Below are 15,045 nucleotides of genomic sequence, written 5' to 3'. Positions count from 1 at the left end.
TCTCATGTTTCTCCGCAAACTGTCAAAGAGAAATTCTGATTTCAGGGTAATATTTTATTTTTTTGCCACTCCCATCCCTCACTTCACATTGCTGATCAGGGCAGGGAGTTGCCACTTTTGTCGAATACAGCGCCCACGCACTTGCATTATGCCATACTTGATGTGAATTCACTCAGTCAGCACGTATCTGGAGGTGGGTACTGGTAGAGCAGATGCAAGGAAAGCCTGCCAAGACCCCCTGCCAAGACCCCCTGCTTCCGGTCCTGAACTGATCTGCACAGAATAAGCCTGGGGACCTCTGTCAGTGCACATGACTTGCTGAGAAGAGTAGGTTTTATTTGCTTAGAAACACCGTAATCTTCCTGTGGACACTAGTGTGGGTTGGAGGCAGGTATCATGCTACGCACAAAGGTGCGCTAAGCCACCTAGCCCTCCCGAGGCTGGACACAGTGGGACACGCAGGACACCCTCCCCGGGACAGGCACCATCCTGGTGCCTTAGACCGTGCTGGCATTGCTAGACAAACCTGGTTTTGGACCCAGCACAGCATATGTGCACAGAGCTGTCCCCAACCTCGTAAGCTCATCTTGTTCCACCTAGAGCCAGGTATTTTGGCACATGTGGTAGGATCAGTCTGCAGGCCAAGAGCTCCACATGAAGATGGGGAACTGACTGCATGTTTTCCTCAGGACAGGTGTAACAATATTTTCCATCCTTGCACAACACAGATCACACCAACACCAGACTGCACAAGCACAGCATTTACCAGCACGGACTCCTGCCAGCAGCTTTTCTAACCCACAGTTATTCCACACCAGTGTGAAGTGACTAATTCAGACGCACCAGGCTTTCAGGACAGGAAACGCAGTAGTGCATCTGAAAAGCTCGCTCTGCTTCATTAGCTGGTGGGCAGCGCGTGGATACAACGCGGCAGTCGCTCAGCCCTCTCCAGCACTGCTCCAGTACCGCGCAATACGCAGAGGGGCAGGGGAGGCAGAGGCTGGCCCAGGTTCGCAGAAGGGCCATACTTTGAACAGAAATACAAACCAAACTCCCTCCCCCAAGACCATCCTGCTCGTAGGAAAAGGCTGGAAGAGTTCTGAAGTTTTGTATTGAGTTAAAATAGCTTACTGTGTCTTCAAGCTCCTGCTTGAGGTGATGTACATCCCTGTGATGCTGCTCCTTCATTTGTTCAATAACCATTTCTGCTTCTATGCTCATATTTAATGGATTACAGTCTTCTGATCCAAGTCCTTTGAAAATAATTATACATTTTCTTGAAATCCAAAGAGCTACATTTTCCACTGAATTATTTCATCACTTTATCTTTGTTTAGGCAGCTTCTACAGCTTGCTCAAATTCCAGTCGTACATATCTACCTAAATAGAAACTATAAATATTCATTTTAGCTTTAATTTTACTACAGCAACCATACTCTACCTAGTATTAAATAGCAAAATGGAGGTGTTGTTCAAGGAGTCTCACTATGAAGATTTGGAAAAGTTTACGTAACTGTATCTAAAAAGTTACCATAAATACCCATAGATAGAAATTCGCCACATAGGAAATATGCTTTACCTTGGTCAGGCTCAATGCCACTGTTACCATGACTTTTAATATCCATGTCAAACTCTTCTGACAGCGAATTTTTCAGAGAAGGCCTGAACACTTTGCCTTGAGCACGATACTCCTCCAGCTCAGACTGCAGCTCATCTATCTGATCTTGCAACTCCTGAGGGAGGAAGGAAAAAGCCCAAATAAAACAAACCAAGACAAACGAACACCTGGAAATCAGCATGCATGCTAGTGACAAGGCGTTCAGGAGGGAATTACTCTAGGAAAAGCCTTGTCAATAATATTTTAGCAGTCAGTCTCCTAGCAGGAAAAACACATCACCCCCCCCCTTGCACCTTTCTACTTTAAAAAGGTTGAATTGAGAAAGCGATACCCTCATTACTGCATTTGCCATCTGCTACTTCTGCCCACTTGCCAAGCAGAATATCCCAAGTGTTTATGCCAAATGTGATGCACGGAGTTCAATGAACAGTGTTTACTGAGGAAAATGAAGCCATGAATGCGTAAACACAATTTGGCAGATTTGAAAGGCTCAGAAAAAATGAGCCTTCCAGGCTGATTCAGATCCGCCAATACGCAAAAAATCAGCTGCATATTCAAGCAAGTTCTTATCCAGAAGTATTAATTTAATTCAGCAACTAGCTTTAGAAAAGTCTTCGGTTTTAGACTGCAGTTTCCTAGCAGAGCTACTGCGCCGCTTCAAATTACGCACGACCCTTGTCAAGGCAGCCCTTTGCTGACCGCGAAGGGTAACGCGGAATAGATGAGCTGAACGCATGTGCCACGTAGCCTTAGTCGTCAGAAAACAGATACTTTTAGGCCTACCTGAAAGTACTTGGCTGCACGAGATTTGAGAGGAGAAGACAAGCTTTAAGGCGTTGCCTAAAATACGACCGTTCTAGAAACCATCAACAGTGCCGCTATGCCTGGTATTTCTGTTCTTAGTTCTTGCATCTTTGACTTTGAGCTAGGGCGAAGCTATTTCCCAAGTCAGAAAACAGCTAGTGCGTAACTACGCATCGAGTGAGCTAAGTTTACGCCTGCTGATCAAAGACGGCTCCATAAAGCCTACCCCAGTCGCCCCGCAAGGCTGCCGCTTCCAGCACGTCTCCGCGCGCGCGGCATCGGCGCCGAGCCTCCGGGCCCGCAGCGCGGCTCACCCGGCACCGCAGCTCGTACTCGCGTTTCGTCTGCGCCAGTCGCTCCTCCTGCGGGAAGGACTCCGCGCTGCCGGGGTCGAGATCGCCAAACTGAAACGCGTGGAAACAACCCGGTTACTCTTCCTCCAAACGCCCCCGCTGGCAGCTAAGATGCAATTCTTCAGCAGCCTTGCAGCCTTCTCCCTCTTTTCCTTTTTTTAATATAGAAGCTCCACTGCCCTTCTGGCAGGGGGTGAACAACAACTTCCCTAGCAAACACTAGCTGTTATTTTCACAATAATTCTCATACCAACTACTTTGACTCCAGGTGATACCTTTCTAATTTAATATATGTAGAAAGTAATTGTAGTTTGTTGAAAGAAACAATTCCAACCTTAAAGAGGTCTGGAAAACTTATCTGGCAAGAACCCCAGTATATGCGCATTTGTCTATAGATGTGCATACACAGAAAAGCATTTTCAGAAACTGATATTTCAAACAGTTCATTGCAAGCCCACCATGCTCATTTTTTCACCTCCATTTGCAGCTAAAGATGTCTGCATTTAACAGCTTCCCCAAAAAGGGCCTGCATACTGGGTGTATCCCAGTCTATCTACTGGGACAGGAAAAATCCCTGCAGGTTTGTGGCGTGATTGTCTCACCATGGGCTCTTCTTCAGTGTCAATTAATTTAACACAACAGCTAAGCTGAAGTATCGGTAATTTCCTTACCTAGAGCTCAGGTCAAGCTGTCTGCACAGCCTAGGTACACTGAGCAACCCGGCACCCTGGCTTGGTCACAGTTAGATAGCTCATCGACCCCCAAGAGCCTCCTGCTATTAATTAATTTGGCATCTTGAGTGTAGTAATTCAGAAGAGATTTAATTCTGAGCACATAGTGGAAAGAGGAAGGATTTACCTTCTCAGCCAGGACATTTTCCAAGTTCCTCTGCAGTTTGCTTGCCAGACTTTCATACTCAGCCAGTTTCTCTCCAGTTTCCAACAGCTCGCTTTCCAAACGGCTGTTTTCCTAAACAAAATAAAACCCACCAGCAGTCAAACCACTGCTTCGGAAGAAATATCTTATACTTTTCCTAGCACTCACGGGGTGGCCGATGCCCTTAACAGCTGCTTTCTTGAACATCTTTAAAAGGTGTATTACCTCCCTGTGACTGTCAGGGCACTTGAGCGTGTAAGACAACATCGCCACCTTAACGTTTGCCCAGTTTGAGGTGAACGATTCCAACCTTAAAAAGGTCTGGAAAACATAACTGGCAAGAACTCCAGTATATGTGCGTTTTCTGTAGATGTGCATACACAGAAGCATTTTCAGAAACTGATATTTGGAACAGTTTATTGCAAACCCACCGTGCTCATTTTTTCACTCCCGTTTGCAGCTAAAACTTAACCGAGTAAAGATGTGAAGATGTGAAGATGTCTGCATTTAACAACTTCCTGCTTAACAGCTGTCATGTTAAAAAAAAGTCATTAGGCAGCAGATCATTTTTGAAAGGGAATAACTGCGGGGAAAATCCCGTTTGCAATTAGCCCCCGGTACCTTTAGAGAAAGGGTGAGGCGGTCACGGATGTAGTTCTCCTCAGTTTTCAGCTTTTCAATCTCCTGCTCCAGTTCCAGGCGCTGCTTATTAGCCTGCTGCAGAATCTGCTCCCGCTCTTTCCGGAGCTCGTTCTTTAAGGTCGCAATTCGTTCTTTGTATTCCTCATCCAGCTTCCTATTAAGGCATCAAAGATAAGAAAAGCTCATGAAAAGGAGCTAGGCAGCAAATACCCCCCCGAATTAAGCTCCGTGGCAGTCACTGCATGTGAAGCTGTCTGCTCATATCAGCACCGGTACTTACCGGGCTGAAAAGACTGCTTGGGAGAAATGCAGCAGTGCTTGGATTAGTAGTACAGGTCAGCTACGTGGTGCTCGGGGAATTTTAGATATACAACCCATGGTCCGGTCAGAGATGCTGTTTTAGGATTAAATCTGATTTTTCTGATACCAATCTAATTAATATTTTCAATGTCACATCAGCACACACCTAACTAAGGCGGCAAACTGAATGCAAGGACACCAAGGTGACCAGAGCAAGGGCTGAGATGCTGAAAGAGATGGAAACCGGGACCAGGTCTCGGGACCTGCAGAAGGGTCTGGCAGGTGGGCAAAGCTCAGAATCTCTAACTTGGCCAAACACACAGTTCAAATCAAAGACAGGTTCAAACTAGCCTTCAGTTAAATTGCAAATACTCACACCTCTCCCACCCTTCACCTCAAGCCCCTGCCTCAGCTACTGGGTACCTGTAACGCTAAATACCTGCGACACCAGCTAGGAGAAGCAGAAGTGACCGTGCCCCCGGGCTGGCTGGCCCCACCGGCCGCGGTGAGGGCCGGACGGCACGCCGTACCTGAGGTTGTACTCGTTCCGGCGCTCTATCGCAGCGTGGTGGTCGTCGACTTCGGAGGCCATCAGAGACTTCAGCTTTTCTGCTTTTTCCAGGTCCGACCGCAGCTTCTCTTTCTCCCTGGCCACTTGGTCGACTCGCTCCCTACGGTAAGCGCAGCCACCCTGGATTAGCTCTTCTTTCCCAGCTCCCCCAGGCTCAAGGAGGCTGCACACAAGAGGCTCATCACAGAGCAGAGCAGCCTGGGAGGACCTCTGAGGGGAGCCTTACCATCAGCTGGATTTGGTCATTAGCTGTGAACTTGCACACGCAGCTCCTTTCTGACCTGCTTTGACATCCCTATACATCTAGGCCACTCTGCCCCATTTACTTGTTCTCTCTCTTTTTCCCCCCTTTTTTCTTTAAGATCTTTGCCACTTCATTACGCTACATCCAATCTGTTTTTAATCACAAGCTCGTAAGACTTGCTACCCGGGGCAGCTTTCTCAATGGAAACTTGGTAACAAGCTCTCTCCACGGACTGCACGTAAGAAGGTGTTTAGACACGTTGGCCTGAACAGTACGAAGCCTCATCTCACAGCCGTGCAAGTGAAGTAGGCAGCTCGCAAGCACGGCGATGAGCAGGTAACAGGACACGTGCAGTTAATAACTAGCGAGAGCCACCTCCGGCAGGGCACAGAGGTGGAGGCACAGGCTGCTGAACAGAGGGGTGACGTTCAAAGGTACACAGCACAAACCAGACACGCCAACAGCTGGAGCTTGCACGGGGGGCGTACGGATGCAACGGGTCCACGAGAGAGGTTAAACAGCACCAAACCAAAGATCTGGTGCTTAGAAAACCAATTAAATATCTGCAAAGGGGAGCTGTGACCCCGCTCCGCGGCTGCGGGCTGTTGGCAGGTAGATGGAGTTACGTGCTCTTTGGTCCCCTGTACACAGCCTAGGGTTTCCCACCTACAACACACTCCAAATTAAAGATAAAAACACTTCCCTCCCCCCACAGCAACCCTGCGTGGCAAGCGCAGTGCAGACTCAGACCACGTCTCTGGGTATGGCCTAGTTTGGCTGCGAGGACACAGGATCAGACAGATTCAGGAGCAGGCAGCGATGGCCAGGAGGGTTGCAGCTGCTCCCAGTGGAAAAGCCCCATCAAGAAGCAGCTTCCGAAGTAAACGGGAATCTCGTACACCTTAAGTGTTTGCTCAAAAGCCTTTGCACTGGGTCTTAAAAATCTCTCCTGGGACCTCTTACAAAATAAGACAAATGAGAAAAGGAGATGCACGGCAATTCTCTAGCTCACATGCTCCTCTATCGCATGGCAAAAACTCTGTAATACTAGAGCAAGAAATGGTTTAGCCTTCAAGGTACTGCTTGTCGAATTGCACGAGCCTCAATCATACCAGATTTACATTCCTTGGCCATCAGAGACCATTTCCAGACTGGAGAACAGGGCTGGAAAGAGCCTGCTGCTTTGATTTGTTTTTGTATGCATATTTTCCTGTGATATTTGGCTTTATTCTGGTGTTTTAATTGCGCAAAACAAAATAATGAAGAGTTCACAGCTCCCGACCAAGGAAAATCAGAAGCTAGACTGCCCGTGAAACGGCAGCTCCGTGCCTGCCGCCCCTGAGACGCGTTACGAATCGCGAATCATCAGCGGCTGCTTAAGCTCCTGCTTGGCAACGCGTCCAAGGGGCGGCGAGGAAGCAGCGGAGCCGGGAATCCTGATGACTTACAGCAAGTGCCTTATCTCCGTTTTGAAGCTCGCCAGCGCTGCTTGATAGATCCCATTCTTGGTTATCAAAAGCTCATTTTCCAGAGCCAGCGTCAGTTCCGTCAAGTTCACCTTCCCATCCAGGCTGAAATCCAAAGCCTGCAAAACAGCGAGCCGTTGCAACGGAGCAACCTCCACCTCTCCGCAGAGCCTGAAGGCATTTCCACCCAAAATAACAGAATGAGCCGAGGAGGCTCCAAAAAGATCTTTGCTTGCTGATTAATCCGCTACGGGCGGCTTTGGGGCCACTACACAGGCACATCCCCCTCTGCTGCCGTCCCACATTAAAGAGGTGCTGCCAGCTGCGAAGATGGAAAATACCACGGTTGCACTGCAAGACTAACAGGGAATAAAAGCTTCGCCCGATCAAAAGTATTAATTCTGCAGTGAGCTATAGAAGTGAGCTGAGCAAGGCGAAGGAATTAAGTTGCTTTCTACAAATACAGTTGGACACTGCGAGGTACGCTCTAATTCACATAAAATTTTATCATCAACTTCTAGCTCTCTGGGATGCATCATCATTTCCATAATGAAAAAAACTGGAAATTCCCTAGAACAGCTACACTCCCACTGGGAATTTTAGAGAAAAATTAAAAAAACACTAAATCCAATTCCAAGCAACAAATTCCAGAAAGCCACAGGGGAAAAAAAAGAAAAAAAGCAAACAAAACCAGTCAGGCAGGAGCTGCCCGGTTACCTTCAGGATCTCCTGGCTGTTCTCCACGCCCTCCTCGTGCCAGGTGTCCAGGATCCCCTCCACGCAGGCGTAGCCCATGCCGTCGTCCAGGCTGGAGAAGACGCGGAAGCCGATGGTGCTCGTCATGCCCGACGGCGCGGTCGTACGCCTCCCGCTCTCGTCGAAGGACTGCCGAGAGAGGGCAGAGGATGCGACCGGGCAGAGCCGGGCACCTGACCGCCCCGCGACGAGCAAAGCTTTAAAAAAACAAAAGCGTTTCCCTAACAGCGCTCCAGAGATTAGGGATGAAGGTCTGCTTCTGCTCGCAGCCACGCGAGCGGCTGCCGGGAGGACTGCCGCCGACCTCGGCACGCTGCAGCGCGACCGGGCGCTCGGGGTTTAACCTAAACCCACGGAGGAGCAGCTTCGGAGGGATGAAAAAAAACCTCCCCCGGCAGACCTCAAGCGCGCACCCGTTACTAAAAGCCTGTTCAGTCGAGCACCTCTCGCCCGTGCCGGACCCCCGGGTCCGCCGCGCTCGCCGCCTGGGCGGAGCGGCTCCTCACCTGCATGGAGAGGTGTCTCTTAAGCTGTCTGTACGGAGTAGAGGCAGAGGGCGCGAGCGACTGCCCGTTTTTAAATAAGCCGTAGAAGAAGTCTTCCACGCTCATGGTGCCATCCTGCTCCAGGTTATGGAACACCTCTTCAAGCACCTGGAAGCAGCAGGGGATTGAAAAATAAATAACAACTGTTACAGCCAAATAAAACCCACCGCAGCATAACGATGAAGCACGGCAGCAAGGCTTGATTCCCTAGATCTTTATTAAAAAAAAAAAAAAGGAGGAAAAAAGGAGGAAAGCAAGTAGACCAGAAGAACTGCCGCAGATCCTGCACCATCACAACACCAGGAGAACGATCGATAGACGATGCTATCACCTATCTCTCTCTCTCTCTATATATATATAGATACAGAATTAACTGCAGACCCACACACCCTGCCAAAACTCTGCCCGAGGACACGTACGCTCCCCATCATCTTCGAGCAGCTCTGCCCCGCAAGGCAGCGTGAAATAACCGGCTCCGGGCCAGGCGGCCTCGAACTCGGCGCGAGAGAAGCGCTAAAACCCCAGCGGTTTGTGCAACGACCAAGTCACCGCTAGGTTACTAGCGACGTACTTCAGACTTCAGGGCAATCTCTTTTTTTTTTTTTTTTTTTTTTAATTAAAGGAAGAACCAAGCTTATTAGGATTAGAGATTAAAATTAATCCCTGCCTATTCCTTTGCCTCCAGTTTCTACTTTTTCCCCCCATTTTCAGATTCCCCTTGTAATATACTGAAAACATGTTGTTGCAAATGCTACAAAGGAATACCTACTCAGAAACAAACTTCATGAAGAAAATCATTTAAAAAATGTTATCTTAAGATGTAAAAGTCTTGTCTTAATAAAACTGAATCCTTAGTTGACAAGGGAACATTTTGTTAAAAAAAGCAATTTACTCATGGACTCTTTCTGGATCACAGAAATAGCCCTCAGGCCTTTGCAAACAAAGTCAAAGGGAACGGTCTATGAATATTTTAATAAATACCTACTTTCTAGCTAGAACATTCCTGGGATCAAGGAGACACGCTGAGAATCTGTGATACATTTTTAAACAAAAGTTTTCTCAGGAGAGGGCACTTGCACATTACAGAGCCAGTGAAGCTGGTAGCTACCTTTCATCAGAGCAATATTGCGCATTTGATGGTCTGAAAGCAATAAACTATTTGGAAAGCCACGGACGGAGCCAAAACCTGCTTTCCAAATAGTGGAAATTCTGCTGATCAGCACTTGCTTTTTAAGCTTACGTGCAACAGCATGATCAGTTTTCCCGGGATGCATAAAATCTGGGAGCAGGTACCGACACCAGCGGGGCTTTGGGTGGCCCCGGCCACCCTCGCCCCAGCGTCGAGCTCCCGGGGCCGCTCACCTCCCCATCCGCGTTTTGGAGGCCGTACTGCTCGCAAATGGAGACGAGCTTTTTCCTGTGCAAGTGGCCGTCCCTGGTGACGCCGAGGTGCTCGCAGACCTCCCGCAGCTTCTCCTCCACCCAGTCGGGTGCTGGCACCGCGGTGCTCTGCGAGGCCGTCAGGTCATCCGGGTTCCAGAAGCGCAGCTGGCCTGAAACAGCAACCGCCCTTGGTTTAACAGATTCATTAGCAATTATCAATGCAAAAGCAGCCACAAGATGAGCCGGGGGGGGGGGGGGGGGTAAGCTGCAGAGGAACTGCGTCCTTGGTGCTTTTGGCCAGATCAGAGGCCTTATGCGCTGGAGCACGTTGTCCAGAGGTGTGTGAAGTCTCCACCCTTGGAGATATTCAAACCCTGTCTGGACATGCTCCTGGGCAACCTGCTCTGGGTGACCCTGCTTAAGCAGAGAGTCGACCTGGTGGTCTCCAGAAGTCCCTGCCAGCCTCAGCCACGCTGTGATTGCCTTACCCCATCTGGCACAGAGCACGGCTTGCAATTTTGGGGTACTGCAATAAGCATCAGCTGGGCAATGCTACCAGACTACTAAAAGGAGCAGGTGGAGGACAGCACCTAACCTGGACATGCCATCACCCAGCCAGACAACACCTCCATCCCAAGCTTGAACAAGGCTGCAGCCGACCCACAGCTGGAGGCTGGAGCCTGGTGTTCGCTGGGGCTGGGGGCAGGACGGCGCGAGCTGTGCCAGTACCAGCCAGCCGTCGATTAGCTGCAGGAGCAGGTCCCAGGTAGCTGCTCAAGTTCTCATCCTCAGGACAAGCTTTGCCCCCAGACCAGGCTGCCCACACCACCTGTGCAAACAGCAGTGTGTGTTTTGCTCCAAGCACTTCCAAACAGCTCTGGGGGGGAAAGCCGTCGGCTGAACACATTTCCTCTCTCCCCAGCAAATACCTGGGTGCAATCTTACCCAGCTGGAAGCACTTACAGACCCGTTAGACAGGAAACACTCAGAGCCTTCGCAGCTGCAAGGCCACCCCCTTTTATCCTCTACCTCACCCAAGGGGCTGGTAAAGTGGCATTTGGAATAAAAAGCGGATCCCCTCGGAGGCAGTAGGGGCTAGACAGCAGCTGAGCTGTGTGAGAAGGTGCTGAAGCAGCCAAGTCGCATCGCGGGCTCCCAGGGGTGCTGCCACCCGCGGCTCCGCCTGCCTTCGGCTTCGCTGCGCCTCTGCACGAGGCGGCTCCGGGCTCTCCCTCGAGCCCCCCGCGCGACCAGCCCCACGCCGCGGCCGTCTCCCAAACCAGGGCAGGACCCTGCTCAGCCGCCCGCACCCTCCCAGCGCCCCGGGGGCTCCGGCCGCGCTCCCCTTGCGGGAAAAGCAGGAAATGATTAAATCCTGCTGACACCTAGTGACCGCTGCGCTCCACTGCATCGGCAGCCCTGCGCCACCCCGCTCGGCCCCCAAAGCGGGGGGGGGGGCTGTCCGGGCTCTGCTCCGGGCGAAGCGGCTCTGCCGGCCCCCCCGGGCGGCGGGGAGCACCAGGAGCGCCAGCACGAGCGTCCCCGGAGCCGGCAGCCCGGCCGAGCCCGGGGAGCCGGGGAGCACAGGCAGCTCCGCCGCCGCCTCGGGCTTTTCTCCTGCAGAGCTGCGACGATTTTGACAGCAGCTAGAGCTGGGGATGGGGCACGTTAGAAGCCAGGAGAAGGAGTTAGGGAGGGCTGTGGCTGCTGCGAAGCACAGATACACTGCAATACACAGCAAAAAACCCACCTTGCACCACTTTGCAACCCGAACCATCCGCATTCAGGGTTGTCTCAGCCGCACAGCTCTGAAACGCGCGGGGAAAGCGGCCCGTTCTCCGCGGGGCCGGGGGGGGAAAGTCACCAGCAGCGCGCCGGGGCGGCCCGGCTCCCGCTCTGCCCCTCCGCGCCGGCCGACCGCCCCAAGAAACCCCTTCGGCCCCTCGCTTTGCAGCTGCGCAGGCGCTTGCTCTTACCCTCTGCCTCGTACTCCTCGCTGCCCCGCGTCTTCCAGCGCTGAGGAGGAAACAGAAGATTCCCAAGTTGTCGTTATTCCCGGGCATCGCGCACAAGAGCCTCCGCGGTCGAGCTCCGACGAGCCGCAGCAGCGCAGCGCCGCCGCCAAGCTTCCGTCCCCGGGCCGCACGCGTGACCGGCGGGCTCGAACTCGGAGCCCGCCCAGGGCACGGAGAGGCTCCAAATCAGCCCTGGGAAGCTCAGCGTGTCTCGCTCAGATTACAGCTAAAAGCCGGTAATCTGCAGCGTTACCACGGAAACCGGATTAGGTTGCAGGAGGGGGTTTATTTTTTTATTATTATGATTTTTTTGGAGCTTTGCTGCTTGCTTCTGAGCGCCTCTCTGCCTCCCGGACCCGAATGCAGCCGGGAACGCATCCGAAGTGCCCAATCCTTAAGTTTTTAAGGCTTGGTTTTGTTTAGCACTGGGGGAAAGCCGGGATTTTGGGGGGGGGGGGGGGGGGAGTGCCGCTTGCAGACCACCCTGGCACCGGTGGGAGGAGGAGGAGGAGGAGGAGGAGGAAGGCCCGGCGCGCGGCGGTCCCGCTCACCTCCTCGCGGGCGGCGGGCGGCGGCGGCGGGCGGGTTTCCTCGCGGGGCGGCTCGGCGAGGGCGCCGGCCCCGGCGGGCCGCGGCGGCTCGGGCAGCGAGCGCCGGCCGTAGCGCTTGCCGCCCTTGACGAACTTGGGCCGCGCTTCCGGCGAGCGACCTGCGGGGGAGAAGAGCAGCGCGCGGCCGTTCGAGCGGGGTTTGCTGCAGCCGGGACGCGCGCAGGAGAGGTGGGTGGTGAGGTGAAGCGCGCCGATAGGAAAAGAAGGGGGAAAAAAAAAGCAAATCACAAGGAGGCAGGATGGTTAAGCAGGAGCCCGAGAACAAAAGCCAACCTTATCGCTCCTACTAAAGCCGCCCCGTGGTGAACAGTCTCCAGCGAGCAGCTCCCTCTGAAATGCTAATATTCGTGCCTCCTCGCGCGCCCATTTATTTTCTCGCACTCTTCTCCCCCCCCTTCCCTTGCACAAGGGGGCTGCAGGATTTTTACAGTGCAGGAAAAGCATTTTCCAGGGGCAAGGATGCACCTCTGCCACCATCCGTCTTTGCAAAGGCTTTGGGGAAAATAAGTAGTGATTTAGTAGCAACAGAGTTATTGCTAAAATACTCCCGGATTTCCAAATGCTCACACGTTTCCAAGCCAATTTACACAGCCCCCCCCCCCCAAAAAAAGGGAGCAGCTCGTGCTCCCAGGGTGCGGAAAACTCCGTGGGAAGCGCGTGTCTCCGCACCGGTCCGCACCCGGTGGTTGCTTTCAGCGGGCTCAAGCTGCTGCTCACCAGAGACCACGGACGGAGGGAGGGGAAAAACAAAACAAAAAAAAAAAAAAAAGGAAAAAACTAGGTCGAACCCTCCCTGCTTCCCGCAGCCCTCGGCAACCCACAGGCTCCGCAAAGCGCCCGCCTCGGAGCCGGTGCCTAATTAGACACCGGGTCTCCTCTCCTCTCCCCCGGCAGCCCAAGGTGGGATCTGGCCCCCGCTCCCCTGGGAAAAGCCCGCTGCCAGGGGACGGCTCCCGGCGGTAACTGCGGGCAGAGGGAGCTCGGCACCCGCCAGCAGCCTTGCGAACCCTCACTGTTTGCAAACCAGATTTTCATTTCAATTGCACCGTCTTGAGCTCTTAACCCCCCCCCTTCCACCCCAAGCCCGGGGCTGGCTCCAGCCCTGGGTGCTCCCGCATCGCTGACGCTTTGACGCCGACAGCGCAGAGCGGCTCGTTCGCCAAACCTCGAGTCCGATCGAAGCTAAAAGCAGCAAAGGCTTCTGCTTATATATTTATATAAATATATTAAAATCTCAGTTGTATCTCTGGGCTTTGTGGTTCCTGTCTGTTTTGGGGGGGGAAAAGCTGCTGTTTGCTGACCGAGCTCATTAGCAAGCGCAGGATGGTCGAGGTCACCGAACGAGGACGGAGGACTCGGGAATCGGCCGCCCCTCCGTCCTTGGGGCCCCTCGCCTAGGAGAGGGCGCAGATCCCCACCCCCGGAGAGGAAGGCACGAGTCTCCCTCTCCCGCCGTTCCCGGCCCGGGGAGAGGCAGGATCACAGGATTTACATACAGGTGCGATGGCAGCCGGAGACGCGAGGGGCAGGTCCGGGCTCCAGCTGGAGCCGCAGGGGCTCAGCCCCGGCCACCCCGGGGCTCCCGGCGCCGCCCCCGCGACCCACCGGCTATTTTTGGCCTAGGACAGACTCTTAAATTAAAAAAAAAAAAAAAGTCACGCTTTAACGGCGAGCCGGAACAAAGCAAGCAGCAAACAGGACCGAAGCTTCGCCGCAGCCACCCGACACGGCCGCGCCGGACCGGCCGTCTCCGGGGAGACGCACAGACGCCCCGGAGAAGCTCCCTGCGGGATTGAGGTCACCCTGCTCGCCGCAGGCACGAGCAAGCAAGCAGAAAGGACTTTTAAAGCTTTTCTTTTTTTTTTTTTTTCCCTCCCCCCTCCCTCCCTCTCAATAGCAGCGACGTTTCCACCGGCAGCAGCTGCCGCGCTCGGGGCAGCAGCTGCGAGCGCAGGGGCTTCTCCAGCGCGGCTTAAGCCAACGGGGTTTTAGCCGAGGCCCGGGGGCGAGGGGCGCGTCGGGGGTTTTAGCCGAGGCCCGGGGGCGCGGGCCGCCCCTGCGGGAGGAGGAGCCGCGCGGCGCAGGGGCTCGCCGTGGCTCTGGCGGCCGAGCGGCCCCGAGCTGCCGCAGCCGCCCCGGGGCTGCATCGCCCTGGCGCCAGCCTCCTGCCTCCGAGCGCCTGCAAGCCCGAGCAAGGACACGAGCGGAGAGCAAGGACGCGCCCGCCCCGGCCCCGGCCGGGAAAACGAGCCACGGCAGCGTAGGGTGGCTGGAGATGGCCTCCAGAAGCTGCGTTAGATGGCCGAGAGACCCCAGCCCAGCCGCGCTGCATCCCCAGCGGCGCCAGGTGCCTGCGTGAAGGACACTCAACCCCTCCCTGCGCAGCCGCCCAAAGCCCAGGCCAGCGCTGCAGCTAAGCCCAACCTTCCCCGGCGTCCCCGCTCCAAATTACTCGGCGGGTCACGCGCTTTACCAGCGCTGCGGTACCTCCCGCGCGCCCCGCGTCCCCCGGGACGGGCCTTCCAGGGCAGCACGCGCCTCCGCGGGCGTTTCCACCGCGGGGACAGGACGGAAATAGCTAACGGCGCGGCAGACGCGGCCGCACAAGGCTCCGGCACCGACCGCGGCGCCCCGACTCCCGCCATCGTCTCGCCTGGGAGCGAGAGGCGCCCAAGTCGGCACCCGAAGGGCACCCGCTCCTCTACGCTCCTGCCCAAGACCCACCCAAGTCGTTTTTTTCCAAGCAAAACTCGTTCCTGTTACCTGGTTCTTGGAAGGGCTCTTCATTCGACAGGGTCCTGGATAAGATGAGGATAAGAGCTTCCTTGAACTGGTCAAAGTGGACCTGCGCAGGGAGGAAAA

General features: G+C 54.0%; 1 protein-coding gene across 1 annotated transcript in view; it reads right to left on the bottom strand.

Annotated features, from left to right (window-relative positions):
• The window catches only part of NIN (ninein), a 44,920-nt gene that overhangs the window by 26,462 nt on the left and 3,413 nt on the right, over positions 1-15,045 (bottom strand). Inside the window, exons 4-16 of the mRNA XM_062577754.1 lie at positions 14,947-15,028; positions 12,124-12,281; positions 11,534-11,573; positions 9,537-9,727; positions 8,136-8,282; positions 7,591-7,758; positions 6,856-6,992; positions 5,123-5,263; positions 4,272-4,446; positions 3,633-3,743; positions 2,736-2,825; positions 1,579-1,732; positions 1,132-1,253 (exon numbers count right to left, since the gene is read on the bottom strand). Of these exons, the coding sequence (XP_062433738.1) occupies positions 1,132-1,253; positions 1,579-1,732; positions 2,736-2,825; positions 3,633-3,743; positions 4,272-4,446; positions 5,123-5,263; positions 6,856-6,992; positions 7,591-7,758; positions 8,136-8,282; positions 9,537-9,727; positions 11,534-11,573; positions 12,124-12,281; positions 14,947-15,028 (1,716 nt within the window). The remainder of the gene's footprint in view (positions 1-1,131; positions 1,254-1,578; positions 1,733-2,735; positions 2,826-3,632; positions 3,744-4,271; positions 4,447-5,122; positions 5,264-6,855; positions 6,993-7,590; positions 7,759-8,135; positions 8,283-9,536; positions 9,728-11,533; positions 11,574-12,123; positions 12,282-14,946; positions 15,029-15,045) is intronic.

The sequence above is a fragment of the Rhea pennata genome, chromosome 5 (genome assembly GCF_028389875.1).
Source record: "Rhea pennata isolate bPtePen1 chromosome 5, bPtePen1.pri, whole genome shotgun sequence".
Taxonomy (NCBI): domain Eukaryota; kingdom Metazoa; phylum Chordata; class Aves; order Rheiformes; family Rheidae; genus Rhea; species Rhea pennata.
This window is presented reverse-complemented; position numbering and strand designations above follow the sequence as displayed.